This window comes from Hermetia illucens, chromosome 3 (genome assembly GCF_905115235.1).
Source record: "Hermetia illucens chromosome 3, iHerIll2.2.curated.20191125, whole genome shotgun sequence".
In the NCBI taxonomy this organism is placed as follows: domain Eukaryota; kingdom Metazoa; phylum Arthropoda; class Insecta; order Diptera; family Stratiomyidae; genus Hermetia; species Hermetia illucens.
In genome coordinates, this window is record NC_051851.1 from 35,228,584 (window position 1) to 35,249,984 (window position 21,401).

The 21,401-nt window shown below is 40.6% G+C and overlaps 2 protein-coding genes across 3 annotated transcripts; one reads left to right on the forward strand and one right to left on the reverse strand.

Moving 5' to 3' along the window:
- Positions 1–1,106: 1,106 nt before the first annotated feature.
- Positions 1,107–17,059, reverse strand: LOC119651981. 2 transcript variants are annotated; one of them, XM_038055890.1, is made up of 14 exons: positions 16,815–17,059; positions 16,584–16,753; positions 16,367–16,528; positions 8,841–8,983; positions 8,600–8,781; positions 8,151–8,542; positions 7,828–8,084; positions 7,336–7,762; positions 4,259–4,391; positions 2,536–4,191; positions 2,019–2,481; positions 1,909–1,962; positions 1,601–1,842; positions 1,107–1,542 (listed from the first exon to the last, which is right to left on the reverse strand). In XM_038055890.1, the coding sequence occupies exons 1-14, from the start codon at positions 16,995–16,997 to the stop codon at positions 1,417–1,419; spliced, it is 4,590 nt and encodes a 1,529-aa protein (XP_037911818.1). In that variant the 5' UTR covers positions 16,998–17,059; the 3' UTR covers positions 1,107–1,416. The 2 variants fall into 2 exon arrangements, with proteins under 2 accessions (XP_037911818.1, XP_037911819.1); XM_038055891.1 differs by lacking the exon at positions 1,909–1,962.
- Positions 17,060–17,442: 383 nt separating this feature from the next.
- LOC119651642 (probable elongator complex protein 2) lies at positions 17,443–19,965 on the forward strand. The gene has a single exon (XM_038055317.1). The coding sequence runs from the start codon at positions 17,587–17,589 to the stop codon at positions 19,930–19,932; it is 2,346 nt and encodes a 781-aa protein (XP_037911245.1). The 5' UTR covers positions 17,443–17,586; the 3' UTR covers positions 19,933–19,965.
- Positions 19,966–21,401: the final 1,436 nt, after the last annotated feature.

The following is a 21,401-nucleotide window of genomic DNA, read 5'->3' on the forward strand; positions in this document are numbered from 1 at the left end:
GGCAGACCACTAAATTTTTAATAAGGGTTTGGCAGCATGTAATGTTCTAATCTACTTGGCACAACTAGACAATCAGGTAATAGCTTTACGATTAGGTGGTAAGATATTCGGTAAGAAGCAGAAATAGGTGCAGGTAGTCGTCGTCCATTCAATAAGCGGCTATAAACTGGTGTCAGCGTGGTTCTCGTCGCGAGCAATGTAATGTAAATGGCAATTGGCGAGGACGGCCTCCAGGCTAGCCAGGGAATATTGTGAACCTTATGATGAACATAGGTTTTCCTCGGGCGGGAGAATGTTTGCAAGAATTTCCGATCAAAATTCTTTCCCGTTCTTTACATAATTGACGCTGTAACGCCCCAATACTGGCAAGGTCATAACGTTATTGCAGTAAACAGCAGCCGCATAAACAGGTATGCTGCGCAATAATTCCGCTGAAGCAGCATGTTCTGCATCCCAACACACACGATCGACGACCTTGCGTGTATTTACTTCCGTATGATGTTTACATACCAGCAGAAGTTATAAGAGTTCATACTGCATAATGAACTCCGTCGTCGCAGCTTAAACCGGGAACGAGTCATAGATCTATTCAGCGAGTACCAACATCCAAGTTAAATTAAATTAGGATTTTGTAAATAAATTAGTGTGAAGTGTTAGTCTACTGTCTTATTATTTGAAAAGTGCAGCTAGAGGAGTTGGTTACTATTGGTAAGAAACATATTCTAACATGTTCCCTTTCAGCAGCGGCGTCCAGAAAGATTCAAGAGCTTCATAAGAGAAGCTCAGGAAAACAACCAAACGCGGATCCACAATTTCAGGGCGTGAAGCTAGGCGAGATTGGCTAACGCAAATCAGGCGGATCAGCATTCACTACTTCTCCGAAAAAGGGGTGTTAGCCAAGAGATTCACGTTCAGGTTTCATTAAAAGATTGTGTCAAAGGATATTGTTCTGATTAAGACAAATGTAAAATTGTCTGAACTTTCAGCAATCTGGCTAGTGTGGCAATACTTGTTTGCTTCTGTTGCTCATGACGCGTAAGAGTACAGCTTCCATTAATACTAAATCTAACCTTTCGCCTGCTATATCAAAGAATTCGACATTTTTACTTATCTCTTCATATACATTTTATTAAGATGAATTGCATTAAATTTATCTTACACTGTGAACGCCTTACATACTAAGTTTTACGAAAATTGTCAAGAAACATTTTTCCTCTTTATCACATTGCATTTTGTTTTGTCCAAGAATTGTTGGTTGAAAGGTCACTAGTCCCAGAATGGAGAGTTGCTCGCTATTCTATGCTCTGTAAAAATTACTATATTGTAGTATTTATTCAGCATGACATATGCTTTCGTCAGTGCTCGATTTGTAGAACTATTGCTAATATTATCAAATTTTTAAAAGTAAAAATCAATTCAATTAGAGCATAGCTTCGAAGATTCTAGTGACATTCTTTCAAGGAGTAAGGGCCTAATTTCTAGGCTGTCAGATTGTGAGGAAAAATTATCGTTACTCCTTTCATTGACATTGTGAATTGTAACCTAGACAAGGAAAACGTTAAACGAATTAAATATTTCAGATATATAAGAGGAAGCCCACCTCACTGTTCAGCCGTTGCCCAGGCTTTAGGTTTCTTAGGATATGCATCTTATCATAGTCAGTGGCATCACTGACAGATTTAACGTTTTCCACTCCACTTGATGAATCGATGACAAAACGAGAAGGCTCATTTATAACATTATACATCTTAAGTTCAGGCCTTGTGTTGGTGCATTTCACATCACTATTCGGTCCCATTGGACTAACGTACTGATGGTTGCTGTACGCCGATTGCTGACATGCTGTAATCAGATTACGCGGTTAATTTACTTTATTTAAATATGCAACCATAACAGAAAACGACTCACTATTATAATATTCATACGATTTCCTCGAGTGAATATCCCTTGAGCCGCTATTCCCTACAACAATTCATTTATTTTATAAGAATGAAAACCACTCTCTGAATTTCCCTTACCAATTGTTTGATCTGCGTCTCTGTGATTCGATATGTATAAGTACGGAAATGGCGACATTGCACCAGCCTGAGGTGATAGCGCAGCTCGATGTAGCGCCGGATTGCGAATAGTAAACATCCCGTTTTCGTTCTTTATAATAGCAGCCGGCTGGTCCATTGGCAGAGACTTAATTTGCATGCAGTTGCCGGCTAGGTTGAGTGGCATTTCACCTCCCTTCGCCTGTTGAAATATGGGATTACGTAGAGTCACAATCTCAGATTGATTAGAGTTTCCGTTTTTAGCGTTTGCACTTTTTGGATGTTTGTTTTTCTTCTGTTTCCTTTTACTTCGTGGAGGATTGGTTTCTTCTGAAAACGTACTTTTCTGGCAGTTTATAACATTTTCATGGTTCATTATACGCAGGTCGACGTGGTTGGGGAGAATAGTCACGGGATTCTCGGGTTCTTTCATTTGACGGGATAACTGAAATGGAATTTACGTGAAAAAGATTTAATTTTACTATTTTCTCGTGTTTACCCTTTCGATCGATTCGCGTTTGGCCTTTATTCTCCCTGCTTCGACGGGGTCAACTTTCGTCAATGTGATGCCCGGCGGTAATGTCAGATTCTCAACTTGGATACCTTTGTTGATCTGGTCCATGATGCTAACATTCAAATGCGTATACGATGAACTTTGGCGCACCTCGTTTCGTTTGTGCTCATCGATTGCCTCTGCGTTGATGCTTAAACTTCTCATTGAATCGCAAATAGAATTCGTGGTTGTTTCTACGGGTGGTCGGCAATTGGGCGAGTTGCTGTTGCTTACAACCTCTTCCGTTTCCATTGGAGTGATTGAACATTCATCTGGTCGCTTTTTCGCTTTCCTCTTTTTCTTCCTAGTTTTTACCTTACAATCACTACTGGTTTCGCTTCCGTTCACTGGATTCACGTGGTTTTCGCTCATCACTGCTGGTATTCTATCAGAGTCTGACCGCACATATTCTTTTCTAAGAGCATTGTTTGACATAACTCTTGAATTTCGATCTGATCCCTTCGTTTTATTATTTTTAGAGTCAGAGGTAACCTTGCCACCCTTCTCCACCTGATTGAATTTCAATATTACATCCTTCTGACCAGACCTGCTTTCATGTGTGCAGTGCGAACCGCTCAAAACATTTGTGAAACTCCCTTGCTCTTGAATTGTAGGATGCAGATCTTTGTGAGCAAAGGGTGTAGTCTGAGATGTCAAGATGCTAAGCATTTGTGTATCCAAAGAAGATGCAGGTACGATTTGTCCATTAATAAAAGTATATAAAAGTTTGTCATCTCGTGGAGAAGCTCCTTTTGCGGTAACTGTCACTTGAGGCTCGGCCAAATGTGGGAGATTAACACGACGAATTGTTACAATTCTTTTCGATGGGTCCGATATGAATTCCGTGGAAGACATCGGAGTAGCGCAAGGCTCGGCTTCAATAAAAGCCGTGCTGACGGGCATATGTAATCTTAAATTTGCAGCAGCTTTTTGTGATATTGACGCGGAGTCCTCATCAACTTTAATTATTTCATGCTTCTGCATAGCTTGTTCTTGTTCCTCCCTTGTGGGCAGGTAAGATAGTTTGAAGTTAGGATTGATGGATTTGACTATGGCCAAAGATTCGAGAATGCTTTTTTCAACTTTCAATTTAGCAACATTCAACTTCTTAACATTATTTTCTATTTCGAGAATTTTCTTTTTGTCTTTTTTCTTGGCAGATTTGAAATTTTTCAATTCCTGCTTTGCAGCGAATTCTTTGAAGTAAATGTCTTGATATTGTGCTTTTAGATTGTGAAGCTCTTCAACCCGTTTGAGTTCTTCTTTCTTTAACTTTTGCCGATGCTTTTTCTCTGCCTTTTTACTGGCAAACTTTTCTTTCTCGTCGCCTTCTATAAAGTTTAATGTCTCCTTGATCCATTTATCAACGCTTTTCTTATTGCTGAGTGCATCCTTTGTTTTCTTTGTGTTATCGTTCCCTGGACCTTTATAAGACAAATCCTCAACACTGCCTTTTCCGATGTTTTCTAAGCGACCCTTAACCATTTGATCATTTTTACAGACCTCGTCCTGGAGTGGGGCGGATTCAACTTGCTTTTGTGGTTTTACATTTTTCTTCTGCTGTTTCGATCTGCTTAAGTTTTTAGAAAACTCAACTCCTTCCTGGAAGGTTTTTATTAGCTATATCAAAACATATTTTCCACAAAATTTTCTTCAGATATTACATTACCTTATCAGTTAGCTGAACTTCCGACGAAACTCCCCCTTGGGATAGTTGCGGATTTGGGTTCGGCTCTGTGTCATTTAGAAGTGCCAAGATAGAATGATATGTAAACTGATTCGGTGTATCCACTAAAGAAGTCCTGGAATGAAAGAGTAACACATTTTATTAGAAATATGGTCAATCGACCTTTTTCACATTAAATCAGCAGCTTGCATTAAATTTACGACAGTCATGTCGAGGTCCCTGAACAAAGGTATAGATCAGGCGGAGGTATGCGCAATTTTATTGGTAGCAGAAAAATATTTGTAAACAAGTCGGAATACCGGAAGCTCGCGCTTCGGGTATAAAGGTTTTGTGTTCACCTTATGTAGGAAATTTCAACACACATTTTTCTCTCTGCCACCAGCGAGATTTGAACCGCGACCTTCCGTACGACAGCCTTGTGCTCTAACCACTCAACTATCCGGACACTATTCCCTCATATTTTCTCAAACTCGAGACATACGTACATATTACAGCCATAGATATTACGCTCACCCTAAACAAACAAACTGTCTATTTCTGAATACTGTACACATATAAATTGATCGTACCCATATTTCCGATTTACTTCTTTTCTTCTTTTTCGGTTTGATAGGTTCTGAGAACGAGACCTGTTACACTTTTCGGGGGTCATATTTCGAGCCCTCACTGCTTTATGTTTCATCCAATATCAAATATTAAACCAGTTTCGAAAAATACTAATTGAGACCTTTCATTTGATACTCCACATGGCTACATTCTGTGAAAAAAAAATTTGCACCCTCCATTCACATGTATGGGGACAAACAAAAGATGGCGCCACTTACTGCATGTAAACGGAACACCAGATTACATACTCTCACCAATTTTCGTGACAATCGGTCTAGCCGTTTCCGAATAAATCAGGTGTGACAGACAGACAGACAGACACCGTCTCGTTCTAATAAGGTTTTGTTTTACACAAAACCTTAAAAATGGATGGGTCGCCCCATTCGAAGCAAATGCGGCAATCGAGTAGCGTTATCAGCGCTGAGCAACATCACATAAGTGGGCTAATGTCGATTTGAAACTTGGCTGACTGGACGAAAAATTCCTGATATGGTTGTCAAAGCACTGAAATAGCGCTGGTAATGAGGAGGCTGATAAATAGGATCACCGAGGGGCTGGATCTACCATTGTGTGATCAGAGCAGCATTCGGCGTCAGGTCATCCACGTCTGTCTGCTCTGAAGTGCGAAGTTTAGAGATGTACGAAACATCACTCTAGTAAGTAATGTAATATCACATCACTTATTGACAAAAGTGATATTAAAAAGTAACATCACAAACATCACCCCGTCCTTCCCTTAATAGCACATGTAATGTTATATCGTTAACATCAAACATCAAATATTAACACTTGGTAGGCGATATTACTAAATATTAGTTACAATCATAGCGTAAAGTGTACGGCAAGTAGGTAGAATGAAAACCTTTCATGGTAGAGAAGAAAAATAGTAGAAGATCCGAAAGTATATATTCTCATATGCAAAGAACAGTAAAATATGAAATGAAAGATTGCCTTGCAAGATATTTTTACGTTTTATTGGCCAAAAGTATCTAATTTAGACAAATACGTATTTCGGGGACCAACTATCCCCCCGTGTTCCTGCTTCTTCCCTTTTGATAATTGCTAATACGTTATCCACGTATCTGACCCAGAATCTCGGGAATGCCCAGCTTTCTCGAGTTCATCCTCCAGGTTCTCCATAAACACCTCGCATAGTAGCGGTGAGAGGGGATTGCCTATTGCTGCCCCGAAGGTTGTTTTATAAAATTTATTCCTGAATTTGAAATAGGATTTACTCATGCACGAGAAGGCCAGTTTCTTATACAGTTTAGCCTTCTTCCTCCATTCGGATGCGTTGTCGTGTGTCGTGATCCATTCCTCGAAAAAGTGTAGAACTTCCTTCATCGATACGCTTGGAAGCAGCAATTTTACGTCGAAGGAAACTAATATTTCATCACTTTGTATCTCCCCGGCCCCTCCCCGGGCCTCGTTGAGTCTGGCAATGACTTCTTCGCTGTTTTCCATTGCTCGTTTTCCTATTTTTAGGCGTAACCTTTTGACTTCTTCCAAGAGCCACATCGCAATATTTTGGGTCGGTGAATTCGTTGCTACGATTATCTCACTGACCTCGTTGCCGACCCAAATATTGCGAAGTGGCTCTTGGAAGAAGACAGGCCAATAAATGGAAGAATACTCTTCGAATAAAAACTAAATGTTTAAACGTTTGGCTTTTGACATATTTGCTAGGGTGGAAGACTGGGCCACTTAGGAAAAGAAATTGTATAGTTACATTAAGCCACTATTTGATTCACTGCTCCAGCAAGGCAGAAATTAGAAAACATCCACTGTGAGTATATTGGGGGCCGTTGTTCCCATGATACAACTAGCGAGAACGAAAGCTTGCTCATAGGATTCCGTTGTAGCTTGGCAATCTCATTGATTTCTTTCCGTCACTACGAAAAATGTGCATACTAACGATTTCGACAAATTGAATTTTCGCGAGTCCGAAGACACTGTTATCCTTTATCTCAGTCCCTCAATATTTCCCCTTTCATTACATTTCCTTTCACGAGAGAACAAAAAGATGTCTGCTGGGGCAACGCCAGGATTATAGGGAGATGAGGCAGCGTTGACACCTCGTGTTTGGCCAGGAACTCGCCGGCTAGTAGTGCGTTGTGGACCAATGAATATTTGACTACCATAAATACAACAATAAAAAAACGATGTAAATGCACGCTTTGTGTGAAACCGACAATTCCTCGAGAAATATTCTGCTTCTAGTAACGATTAATGAAAATTAGTTTAAGGAGCAAATGTTCATCAAAACTTCGCTTCAACATGCAGAGTCAAATATTCCATATTGCATCCTGCTGGCTTTTAGTTATTCTTTCCTTTAAATGGTTGATATTCTGTTAATTAAATTGTATACCCTTTGAGTTCTTGAACATAAGAGTGTTCCTAAGTTTTAATTATTCATATCATAAGTTGGATAGCAAAATATTGACGACACTTACCCAATAAAGCTGTTGTTTGGGACAGGCTTCAAGTATTCAGTCTTCAGATGAACACCATTTTTCGAAATCTGAATATTTTCTATATTCAATGAGTCTTGATGACTTGGTAAACTATCCACATAATGCTTTAAGAAAACCGAGTGGCAAAATGAGAGGAAAGTTTTCAATATAAAATCTTCACTTTCGAAGAATGGTGAAACACCCGCAACTGTTATATGTTCCAGATAGACTTTTACGCTTGGAACAGCTGCTTCGTTTTCCTCCGTGCTTAGAAGTAATGGCCGATAGAACGATATGGCCAGTTTTGATAACTCCGCTGGGATTTCGTTATTAACTATCATTCTACCCAGCATGCATTCACTTCGTTGGCAATCCGTGCAGAAATTCACTGCATTTACATCGTGCATATTGCATGGCTTGTTATCTGCTGTAAGTGTGTAAAATGGCAAACATTGAAAAGTGTTTTGAATTCCCTCCTTGTATGAAATTTACCTTCTAAATTTTTAAAAACCGCCCAACTAATGTGGTATTCACTACTACTTCGATTGTTGAGAAGTTTACCGCTTACATTTTTTCCATATTCTTCCTTCAATGCCTTTTTTAGGTTATTAATGAAAGCCGACGATCCTGTCTTATCTTGAATTGCATTTTGTACTAAAGCACACTTGTAACACAAGTTCTTAACGAGATCTTCCTTTGCACTACTATAGTAAGGTCCTGCTATAGAGCATGTAACGCATTTACATGATCTGGAATAAAATATAAGCAAATATAAGGTTCAAAACGAAAGGCAATTGTGAATATCCAAACCTTACATTTTATGATTATCCGTGCACGTTTTGCAACTTACGCATTTTTCCAGATGAACAGTTGCGTTTAAACGCGTCTTATCATTCTTTTGCCAGATGTTTTTGGCTGCTGAAATCACATTCTGCCATACAATGCCTCGATCTTCGAAATCTTCCCACCTAGCCTTATCGACAACTCCATGGGAGCGTTCATCAGATAAATCTTGTATGCATTCAAATGTGTTGTGTATGAGACGAATGCGTTCTCTTCTTTCAATGTCTTCACCAGCCATGTGGTGTCTGTTCAATAATTCCCAAACAGATTTCCAGTTCTCTTTCACGCTCAGCATTTCATCATCAAAATTTATATATTTCCGTAGAATTTCAATGTATCTACTTGTCGAGACTTCACTTTTTAACTAGAAACGAATTATTGTTTAGAATTGAAGTTTTAGAAAAGCTAACACATTTTCTACCTTCAACATACACTGAATCGCTGTTTCAGAGAAAGACGCGAAGACATACTTCTGATACATGCGCCTATTCAAAAGTACCCATGTCAAATGGAATTTCTTCAAATGGTTACTTTCAAAGGTGAATAACAGGGATTTAATCTTTTCTGAGAGTTCACATATTTTTTCATATCCTTGGACAATATCTGAAAGTTGATAGCGATGAATATACTTTTCTTTGAACAATTCGTTATGGTTAAATTACAATTTATTTTATCTTCTGCTGACACGTCAGTCTGGGAAGATGTAAAACGTCTATCTTGAATTCCTCTGGCATACGCTCGGGCAAAACATTCGGCTTCATAACTCAGTAATTCGAGTAATTGGTGGCTATCATCAGCTAATAATCTGATGAAGAGAAAAAAATATTTTTCATTATTGATAGTGACGATGAACGGAGTAGTTTGATAAAATCCATGAATAGTAAAAATTCGGCCATGGGCTGAAGTGACAATCCATCGCAGTGTTCCCTGTTTATCTTAAAAGGTCCCTTAAAAAAAGTAGAAATCCGTCCATGAAAACAACCCTATATGGTTCATGGTCCCGGAAAAGTAACATAATAGTGATATAAAGTTTTACTGCCATCGGTTGGGGTCCGAGAAATATTGAACTATCCCCCTCTTTTCTTTGTTAATTTTTACGAGTTTTCACTTGATACTTATTTTCGTTCCGGTTCCTCGAGTTCCGGAAAATTCTCCGATGGTGATCCCGAGGAATTATGAAAATTCCGTCTCGATACCACGCCTTTAATTTTCTTTTCCCTCGCAATGTGTGACGCACATTGAGGTAAATAGAAAGAGCCCAGTACCACGTCTCTTTGAACATCTGGACAAATAACAAACACGATGACAAATCCAACAAGCTCCCCGGGAACGTAAACAACTAACGATAGAAACACTTTCCGCCGTATAGTTTGTAAAATGTGGGTCTACTTTTGAACAACCACAAATACACTTGGATATTAGCAAATTCGACCAAATCGTCTAAACTTAGGATGAGAAAGATCGAAGGCAGGCAAATATGATTATCTCAACGTTGATGACAACAAGCCATTCTCGCTTCACCGTATTAAGATGGTTGTTGGTTGTAAAAGGTCCCATCTCCTTTTCCTACCACCCCCACATTGAAAGTCGAAAAGAGAGAAAAGTTCATCCACGTCTAACAATTGGAATGATATAATGCAATTGAGCGATGGTCAAAAAACCATCCATCCATCGGAAACGAACGAGAGGGGAGAGCCACTTCCGCAGCTAACTTACCTCTATGTTGCTTACTTGCCTTAATGTTGCTTCGAGATTGTGGGGGAAGGCTTTTGAGCATTAAGATGGAGCTTCACGGTTAATTTCGCCAAATTTGTTAGATTTTTAGGAAAGATCTTCTCTCTTGGTCGCCCGCTCCGTCACCCAGAATGGTCTTTTGGCTATGGCTCATTCGCATTATATTATTATTTCTGTCGAATTTACCAACTCTCTTCTTTAAGTTTTGGAATAGCTCATCTCTTCCTCGTCTTCGGCCACCGAGTATGGTCTTTGATCATCGATATCACCTTATGTCATTACACAATCCTCCACAGTCATTGACGCATCTTTTAGTCAAGGATATTTCAATCACACATGCCTCTATGGTTTAATTTACCTAATTTACTCGGTTAAACGTACAAAGTCGTCCACCCGACAGATCGGTGGCGACTTCGAGTAGTGTCCACGGTAAGCACGTCCGCAATTGCAAATTTCAGAGCTCTTTCCTTGAGTCCAACTAGAGAAACTAGTATTATCGCCGGCGACTCAAGCAGGCCATGTGGACGTTTTTATAACTTCCGAGGAAAATCGCTTGAATATGTTCGACCAGAATTCTAGCATCGAATTTCGCATCGTCAATTCTTGCCTCTGGAATTGACCTTAAGGGGGTCATCCCGTGTGAAGGCCGTTTTTTTTGCCTTTTTTTGAAAAATTATTTTGGCGGACTGGATAAAGGTAGAAACGTGATTTTTTCACCATATATTTATTGATATCTCTAGTATATGTGATAAATTTTTCAGCTCGATATCGTAGCTAGTTTTTGGAATACGTGTCAATTTATGCACCCATCTCCAAAAAAAGGTGTTTTTCTGCTGCCACGCTGGAGGGCGCTGTGTTCATCTGAAGAAAAAAAACTAAACGGCCTTTTAATGTGGACAATATTCTACGGTCCGCAAACTAGGATAATTAGAAAATATTAAAAGGTAAATTTTTGGTGGGCTTTTAAACTTAATTTTTTGGATTTTGGTGTTTTTTTACGGCTTTTTTTATGAATAAAAAAAAAACTACCAGTCCGATTGCAATTATCCTAGTTCGCGGACCGTAGAAATATGTATTAAAGAAGTCGTGAAAATTTCAAAGAATTTGGTTGGATAGATTTTGAGCTATGGTGGCAGCCGATTTTCAAGATGCAGTTTCGAGAAAAACGCATTTAAAAATTTAAATGTCATTATCAACAGTAAAATTTTAACTCAGCATTAATCTGCTATACCTGATCCACAGAGAGTACCCTCCGTTTCTTCAAATAAGTCTTGTAAGGCTGATTGTTGCTCTCTGGTTTCAATTCTGGCTCTTTTAGAGAGGTCAGTCGATCGTCGTTCACACCGCTAAATTCGCGTTTTTTTACGGCGGTCGACATAAACCTGACATATGTGACCAACTTGACATACCATTGTCACTAAGATTTTGAGAATGCCATTGAGTCCTTCATTGAAAATAATTACAGCCAGAAAAGTGACTATTTCTACATCCTTGGCCCCAGAATGAGGGTGTTTAGGAGCGAAAGTCCAGATCAATGCATTTAACGACTCATTGTTCCCATTCTTTTCTCGACATGTCCTACCCATTCCTTTTTTACTACTACGTATATTTTATTATTTGCCGAAATTTGCAGAATTACCGGAGAAAACTCCAGGAAAATCCAATATACAATATACAAAACTTGTCGCAATTCGAACACCCGTGTTCATGCTTGCTAAAAGTTACTTTGCTAATGTTGATGCGAAGTCCTTTTTCTTCTCTGATAAGTATCGATTACCATGAAATACTCGTTTTTCAGTGCGAGCATGACGTTGAATAGTAAAGCAATCTCCCTTCGTACAATCCATTTAAAAAAATCACTGAACACACAAACAGCACAATACTTACAACAAAATATAACTGAGTATAACTTGAACGCCTTTCAGTGCTCACTCTAGACTGGATTATCCTTTTTATTCCACACAGCAAATAAGTTTAGACAATTGGTTCGTTTTCCATCTTTTCATATTCATACCTGTGTTCAAATTTATAAGGCTCAGGTAAAAAACTAACAGGCAAAAAAAGATTCGATGCTCTTCCTCATCGAGTACTCTAGCCGCGGCTGCAAACTCCTTACCTGTTTAACCCTGTAATTTCTGAAGGACTCGGAATATCGGAAAATCCCTTTGCCCACATATTCTCCACTATATATAGATACAATTCATGCAAAAAAAAAAAAATCGATTTCTCCAACCCGACACACGGGATGACCCCCTTAAGCAAGAAGCTACCACGCTAAGCACTCACGATCATAGTAATTAACCGTTCAGAGACTACTATGTTTCTAATTTACAGCGTAAAACTCAACCTATCATTATGTCACGTCTATTATAGGTGTGGATTTGCTCTCACACTACAGCTTACCTACTGATTAATAGCTGGCCAGCCCTCCCACTGGCACTACATCCATACTTGATCTTGCAGTCCAATATGAAGTCCACGCTTTTAGTCTTCTGGTATTCGAGGAGTCCCGAGCGACTGCTGGTTTGCTTCTCATCACGGAACGAAGAATTCAAGTGACTCCTGGTGCTAAGAACTATGTGGAACTGATCCAGTGGTGGGTGAAGCTGCTAAACCTCACTTTGGAGCGAAACAACTCTCGGAGACTATTGAATTACTACCGACCGAAATCAATCGTCACAATGGTGATCGATCATGTGACATAGAAGCCATCAATGATGATCGCGCAGCCTCAAAATATGCCCTAAAGCCACTCACTTTGAAATATCTGACGCCCAGGATAAGGCTTCTCTCATGACGTGCATGCCCCACACAACCTCACGTGACGATTCCATAAATCACAAGCGAGAACCTGACGTCTCACTCATTCTTTTTTGGTTTGAGTTGTGCTGTTGAATGGAACGGACGTGCGCCGCCATCGCTCTTAACCTCTGCGATGCTTAATCTAATTTCTATTACACTAAATTAGTTTTAGTAAAGTGCCAATGCAAGGGGCTTATCTATGCCCTCTGTCCGTTCCACACTATAATATTCCACCTTACATAATTGCCCATACAATTGAAACATAAGACAGCGGTTCAAAGCCAGCACAGCAGGCATAATACTGTTGATCATTTTGATACGATCGCCGCAGCATAACCAATTTGTGTACTTTGCAGTCGTTCTGTGCATTTGTTTTTGTAGTCTATTTTTATTTCTATTCATTTTCTAATAGAATTATGACGCATTAATTCTGTGTCAATTTTTGTAGCATTCGCGCGATAAGGGAGAACTTTTTCTCGGTATATGTCCACTTGACTACCCGTAAACTGACTATTTTTGCATTAAGTGAAACTAAAGTCAGCTCATATGCTGACATTAACCAGTACCATATCCCTGGTTACCACTCAATGTCTCTTTTCTCTCTCCAAACAGGAATTGCTATTTATGTTCTTAATGATATGCCCTTCTCCACTGTCCATAATCTAATTTCCGTTAATTCGTAATTCACCTGCGCCTGGATTGAAATTAATCCCTCGAAGCTAATTCATTTAATGCCGATGCTGTACGTTCCTTTGACGGACTCTCTTCCAACATTGATAATTTGAACCAACAATTCCCCTTGTCTGAAATCGTCATGGCGAGCGTTTTCAACGTGCATAATGTTCAGCTACCACAAGCCTGGTGGGAAGACATGTCGAGCTTCTGTGAGTTTCTTAACTTACGGCAACTAGTGGATTGTCTAACAAGAATCCCTGATAAACTAGGTGAAAATGCCCATCTCCTGGATCTTTTCATGTCGTCGCACCTTGAGAAGTACATTATCTCCGTAGGAGCGCCCTTAGGTAGTTCGGACCACTGCATTATTTCCACAAAAATTTAGTACCTCTCTCTCTCTCTACACAAAAAGGGCCCTTATTCCATCAAGCGCTTACTGTAGCATTACGCCAGAGTCGACTGGGTGGCATTTAATAAATGCATAAGAGTGGTAAACTGGTCTGTGGTGTTCGCTGTGAAGAATGTGGAATCCTTATGCGACTGCATGAATAATATAATTCAAAATGGTATGCGTTCATTCATCCCAAATAGTTTTAAAAACCCTAAATCTTCCACCACGACTTGGTTTACAAGAGATTACAAAATAACTATTGATGGGAAAGAAGCAGCATACGGGCCATATAAAAACAGCCCATCGGAAGTGTCCCGATGGCTTAAGTGGTTAGAGCTCTGGGCTGTCGTACCGGAAGGTCGCGGTTCAAACTATACTGAGGGCAGAGGGATTTGTTGTTTGAAATGACACTACTCGCACATTTTATAGTTCACGTCAAAACTAATGTTAGACTCGGAAAGTACTTGAGGCCTTTCACTTAATACCCCACACGACTATATCCGGTGAAATTTTTTTAAATCCCCCTTTAAAATCCACGTAAATTTACGTTACTCACTGTATGCGTGGGATTTCATAGTTCCGATCTGTCCATCAAATTTCGTTCGGATCGGTTTAGCCGTTTTGAAGAAAAATGCGTGTGACCTTAAAAAAGAGAGACTTGTGATCTCTTTAACTACCAACCAATAGCATTAACTTCAATTCTGTCAACAGTTTTTGAAAAACTTATCAACTCTAAATTAATGACTTATTTAGACGCAAACTATCTTATCAACGACAAGCAATACGGATTTCATTCTATGTGCTCGCCGGGTAAGTTGATGACACTTCTCACGGAAAAATAAAATTATTGTCTTCATAATCACGGCGAGGCCAAAGTAGTTGCCCTTGATATTTCGAAGGCTTCTGACAGAGTATGGCACCCTGCCTTCCTAGCCAAACTTCGCGCACTTGGTCTTGATGATAAGCTCACCAAATGGATTGAAAGCTCGCTCAATGGCCATTTCAATCAAGTTGTATTGTACGCTGTTGAATCAGAACTTCATACCCAAAATGCCGGGATACCTCAAGGTATGTTCTGTCATCCAACCTCTTTCTCATCTTCATCAATGACCTCTTAAGTAGCACTTTTAATCCAATCTACAACTTTGCTGATGGCAGTACCCTTAACTTCGCATATTCGTTTGATTCGCTGGCTAACTCTCGTCGTAGTGCATCGCGTGTCAATTGGGAGCGCATGTTTGAGTCATTGAATGAGGACATATTGTCCATTATTGCTTGGGACAAAGCAAATCGTGTCTCATTTCGAATAAACTATTTGCTCCCCCTCCTCACAATCTGTTCTTGTCGATGGTGAGAATATTTCCGACTCGCCCTCATTCAACATACTGGATATTAACATCTCTAGTAAGCTCAGCTGGAGCGACCACATTTTCGGCATTGCGAAAAATCAAAGATCAAATGTTTGGGTTTTCTGAATCGTTGTAAAAAATATTTTTTACCATTCGACCTAGCGCAGATCTACAAGACTCACGTTAGACCTAGACTCGAATACGACTCTCACATTTGGACGGGTGCAGGTATAACTGCACTGTCAGTTCTTGATAAAGTTCAACGAAGAGCTTTTAAACTCGTCGGTGATGTGAGCATTACATCACAAATTGAGCCCCTTGCGCACAGACGAAATGTTGGATGTCTTTCTCTTCTCTATCGTTAATATAATGTTCACTGCTTCCAAGAAATATCAGGTCTTATCCCTTGAACCTTTGTAGAGCCTCTCCCAAACGCAACACCCGGCTAAGTAGTTGCGCCCATCCCTATACTTTAATCCTTATTACCATCTTCTGTCTTCCCGTCAGACTTCAACATACAGATGTTTAGACAAGGACGCTTAACCTCTTCCCCATTCCAAATCCTAATTTCCTTCCTCCTCGCAAAGGCTGCGCTATAGCTTTATAGCATCAAAGGCATCCCCTGAGCTTTGGTATCATAAAAAAAATTCTTAACCCCAAAACAAAGAAAAGGGTTTCGTTTCAACCGCTTCTCACGAATGGTACGGAAGGGAACTAGTTGTGGCACCACCTCGCCGATCGCAATTCCTCCGTCGATGCTAGCTACTCTTTATAACAATCATGATTCCATGAAACAACAATAGAGTAGTGATGCTGCCGATGTGCATTTACCTTCAGTGGTCATCGACTACTGTCCGAGCAGCATTAAGCTCTTCGGCAGCACGCGTTGCTTATAATTTCGTAATCAAATAAAGTCATCTTTTCCTTATTGAATTTTGTCAGGTTTTTCTTGATCTTCATCCTCTGCCCTCCGATCCTTGTCAGGCTCGGCAAAGCTCATTGACGATTCCCAGCATTCGTGGTTAGCTTATAACCGACAAGTACGCTACTTCCATAAATGTGCACCGAAATATAGCTTACCCAAATTAATACTAAAGACAAGAAACAAATTTAGGGTCAAAACTAGACCAGGTCAAAGAAACGAGTAAACGAATGAATCAATTGACTTTGTGAGTTAAGCCGGTGTCAAACAAACCTAAATGGAATGCCGGAGTATCTTAGCTGCAAATTTACTCACAAAGTACAGCAGAAAACAAACTTTGTCACTTCATCTGACACGCCTGCGATGAATTCCAAGTGTTCCTTCTTCGTTCGATTCACGCAACCGTCGCTTTGCCATCCAAATTTCGCTTCGGAAGTGAGTTGATGATATAGATCCCATACAGACGAGGAGCAACCTCTACAGTTCAAAGAAGAAAATAAACTCCACTCAAAACAGACAATATCAATCCCACCTGAGTATGTTTCTGTAGCAATTTTGTAAAATGTTTTTCACCGCGTCCCACAACTCCACCGAAATCAACTGGTCCTGCAGCACTGTGGCCACCGTTTCCCTATACTCCACGCATTCCAAGCACGCACAACTAGCGCAAAACTCAGTCGAACCATGGGTAAATTCTCTCTCCTGAAAAAAAAGGCGGGTAAACGAGACTCAATTCACATTTGAAGGATAATCAGCTTCACACCGTTCGCGCGTCCGATGAAGCAAGCTTTTCCTCGCCGCGTACTGTCCTGTGATTTTCTTTCGGTAGTGGCCGACCAATTGGTTTTTTCAGGTTCAAAATTTCTCGCTGCATAAAAGGCAACTGTCTTATTGCCGTCCCTGATGAATTGCACACGGGTATCCGCTCGGAATCACGGATATCCATCGTCAATTATCATAAAAATACAAAACCGTCAACGAGTCAGCCCGGAAAACATTGAGAATTTGGTAAGCTGTCATCGAAACATGGTTCGTACGCACAATGACATAAACTTCTGGGTTAACGCACTCACAAACGAAGCAACTTGGTTGCCAGTCAAGTAGCAATTCATTTGCCACAAATCCTGCAACTTAATTAGCAACATCATTAAATTCTAAAATCTTGAAGTGTGATGGCAATTGCTGGTTGCTAAACATTTTTTTATATGCTTATCAACAGCAACTTGCCTACAGGCTTGCAGCATCGCTTAAACTTGCAACTTGATTGGCAACCGAGTTACCCGCCTCTGAGACATGTAACAGTCGAGGCAATAAAAAATGGAGACTCCCTATTAAGTCCGCTCTAGTTCCCAGATTTTGCTGTCATTCCCTGTATGTGTCAAAGTGAGCTCTCACATGTGCGGCGGTTGGTTTGTGTGTGACGGAGGACTGACTGAGGACTGACTGAGGATTACAGTTTTCGCTAAGGGACTATGATCTGATTTGGGTTAAATCCTATCCTGTTGATATCTGCAACTACTACACGTTCTACCAAAATGAAATATCGACACATCTACACGTCAGTTGGATGCAACCGCACTTGCGAATGTGCCGATTGGAACTCCACTGGACTAGTGGCTTTCGGTGCATGTCACAGCGTAGCAATCCTAGACACAAAATTCCAAGAATCTTGCAAAATAATACAAACATTGGTGAAGCACACAGGACGAGTGAACGCAGTGAAATGGATAAAAAGAAATGACTCAGAGCGAGAGGATGAACTCATCTCTGGCGCGGATGACCACCTCGCTATTATTTGGAATCTTTCGAAACCGGAGGAGACAAGAATCTTAAAAGGGCACAATGGCGGGATCACCACCGTAGATGCCATAGAAGCTGGTGGTAAGTTGATAGTTGTCACCGGATCGTCAGACTCAACAATTAAATTGTGGGAAGTGAACGCCAATGATATTAATTGCTTCCAAGAAATATCGCTAAAGACCGGATTCTGCTTCGCTGCTCGCTTTGCGAAACTACCAGGAACTGACGAAATTGTACTGGCGTATGCAACGGATGATAACAAAATACGACTGTTGCGTCGAAAAGATGGTAACTGCGACCAATTTGTACCAGCTTTCCAATTGCTTGGTCACGAGAATTGGGTTCGCGGGCTAGACTTCGCCGTCGATAACAACTCGGATCTGCTTCTGGCCTCCTGTTCACAGGATACATTCATACGACTGTGGAGGCTTTCACAACGTGCCCAAGAGGAGAGCTTCATAGCTGATGACTGTTTGCTCCAATTGCCAACGGGATGTGTACACGCGGACGAACAATTTGATTCAGGAGCTCATCCTAAACTTACGGTTACTTTAGAGTCAGTTTTACAAGGCCACGAAGACTGGGTCTACGGAGTCCATTGGAACCAAAACAAGAACGAACTCCAGCTTCTATCATCCTCAATAGATAAAACAATGATCATTTGGTCGCTAAGTGAGGACGACGTCTGGTGCGAGAAAGTCAGGGTAGGAGAAGTCGGTGGCAACGCTATGGGTTTCTATGGTGGCAAGTTCTCATGCGATGGGAGATCAATCATCGGTTACGGATACTTAGGGACTTTCCACGTTTGGCACCAATCTGCCGAGAATGAGAAACTGTGGGAGCCTGGAGTCATAGTTGGCGGGCACTTTGCAGACGTGCGAGATGTTTGTTGGGAGCCGCAGGGACAATTCCTTTTTTCAACAGCTGCCGACCAGACGACTCGAGTGCATGCCCCATGCGGCACAAGTAAGTCCCGTGATCCAACCTGGCATGAACTCGCAAGACCACAGGTTCATGGCTACGACATGCAATGCTTGGCGGTGCTTGGGCGTTACAAATTCGCGAGCGGCGCTGAAGAAAAGGTCATTCGTGTATTCCAAGCGCCCGTGAACTTTGTTCGGAATTTCAGAAATCTTTGTAACATCACAAGCGATCCTGATGGCGACGAGATTCTAAGATGTGCTCCCGTGGGAGCATCTTTACCTTCTCTAGGTTTATCTAACAAAGCAGTGCAGAAAAACAGCAGCGATAATGTAAACAAAGAAGAATCCATAGAAACGTTCAACGAAGATTCGGCGGATAGGCTATTCCCGCCCCAGGAAGAGACATTGATGCAAGGAACTTTGTGGCCTGAAACACAAAAGCTTTACGGCCATGGCTTTGAGATTTTCGCATTAACATCAACATTCGATGGAAAATATTTGGCGTCGTCTTGTAAAGCGTCTTCAGCGGAACATGCACACATACTACTATGGGACACTTCAACTTGGAAACAAATCCAAAAACTCTCCTCACATCAATTGACCGTTACACAAATGCGATTTTCAAGGGATGGTAGGTTTCTATTGGCTGTTTCGAGAGATCGACGCTGGTCGCTCTTCGAGAATAAATCAACGAACGGTGTGAGCAGTTTCGAATTGGTGGCAATGATGGACAAAAAGGCAGGAGCCCACACTCGAATTATATGGTCATGCGATTGGTCGCATGATTCCAAGTACTTCTCAACCTGTTCTCGCGATGGTAAACTGGTAGTATGGGCGGTAGCTTCTGATGATGATGCAAGCAAAGTTAATCCTCATGTTGTGGCCTCCATTGAATTGAAAAATCAGTCGATCACTGCTTGCGCGTTTGGATACGAACATTATCAGGATCAGAGCTATTTGATTGCGTTTGGTTTAGAAACTGGAATAATTAAATTATGCAGATTCGATAATGTTCTCACGGAACTAATTTCTCTGGAGGGTGCCCAGTCACACCATTTGACTGTGAAGCAATTGAAATTTCGACCGTTAGAAGGGGCAGTTCAACTGGCCAGTTGTGGAGAGGATCATATAATCCGGATATATGAGTTTTATACTTAGCATTGCTAGCAATAAAATATTTTTTAATTCTCATTTTTTGTTTCATTGCTAAAATAGTCTTCTAAGACGACAAATGATTTGACGGTAAGATGGTCGAGGCGGGTGAGGATCGGTCTTGCAATTTCACGTCCAGGATTTGCCTTAGTGCCCAAATCCTGCAAGTTTATTATTTACACAGCATTAAGTGTGGTGTCAATGAAATTAAAGTCTAATGGAAAATAGAATAGAAAAAAAAGATAACGAGAATTAGGTTCGACAAAGGGTTGAACATTATGTTTGATAAGATCTTTTAAATCCAATCTTAAAAGTGTTGTCCAGCATGAATAAGTCATGTCGCGTTGTCCAGCACCAAGCTGCGTTGATCTTCAGGGAGTCCAATTTAAAAATTCGGTATTGTTAATATCCAGCACTATAAAGAGAAAGAGAATAGCCGGGACAACATACGGTCGCTTTCTATAACAAGATCCTAATGTAAAATTCTGTCAGGAATTCCGAGCAGCGCGCTTTGGGGCTACAAGCCATCAAACGTCTTGGGGAAAATAAAAGATATGAGGACGTAATCGGTAGAGACTTCTGAAGAACCAGGTAACATAATGACTATAATGCTATGTGTTTTGCTATGAAAATATCGCGCACTATTTGTTGAGCAATTGTACATTGTCCCTAAAGACCCAACCATATGGGCAAATACAGGGCAAGAGAATCGCGATGACTAAGGTCTTCTACTTGGTTGTTCGAAAAAAACAGCTCTCTTCCCAGTTGCTCGATATCCTACCTGATCGAAATGGAATTTGAGTATCGAAGTTCAAGCATGAATTGGAATGCAAGTGAAATTTTGTTTGAGATTGGTCGAGCTCTTTTGATAGGAGTTATTTAGAACAGGTAACGTGCATGATTCAAATTTAAAAGTTTATGGATTTGAAAGGGGTTTCAAGTAAAACTTTAAGGGGAGGATATCATTTTTTTGTGAACTACGGCTACTCAGAGTAAACGGACTGAATGTTGAAATCTCGTTGTGTGATGTGGGTGCTTAGGATAGGGGAGATACTTAGCCCCTGAATAATGAGACCATAGCGGCCTATTGTACTCCACACCTTCGGCTAAAGAAATACCCCAAATTCGTTCATGTATCGTAGGATTTCCGTCAGTGTATGTGTTGCATATCTGCATATCTTCCCGTTTTCAACATTTCATTCTGGCTGGAAAAGCACCATTTTCACTCTACTCTTTGTCTTTATGGAAAACGTGTTCTGCATTCCTGGACGACTTGAAGTGATCAAGAAATTATTCGACATCAGTCGAATCATTGAAGCAGAAAATCCAGTGCGACCCCCGAATTTTTTCGGCCAAGATCGATTGACTGGAAATTTTTAGCGCAATATGGACTGAATTATGGCTTGTTGTTGTTGTTGTTTGCACTGATGAAGGGAACAAGTGGTTCCCGAAATATCGGTATTTGCAAGAATAAA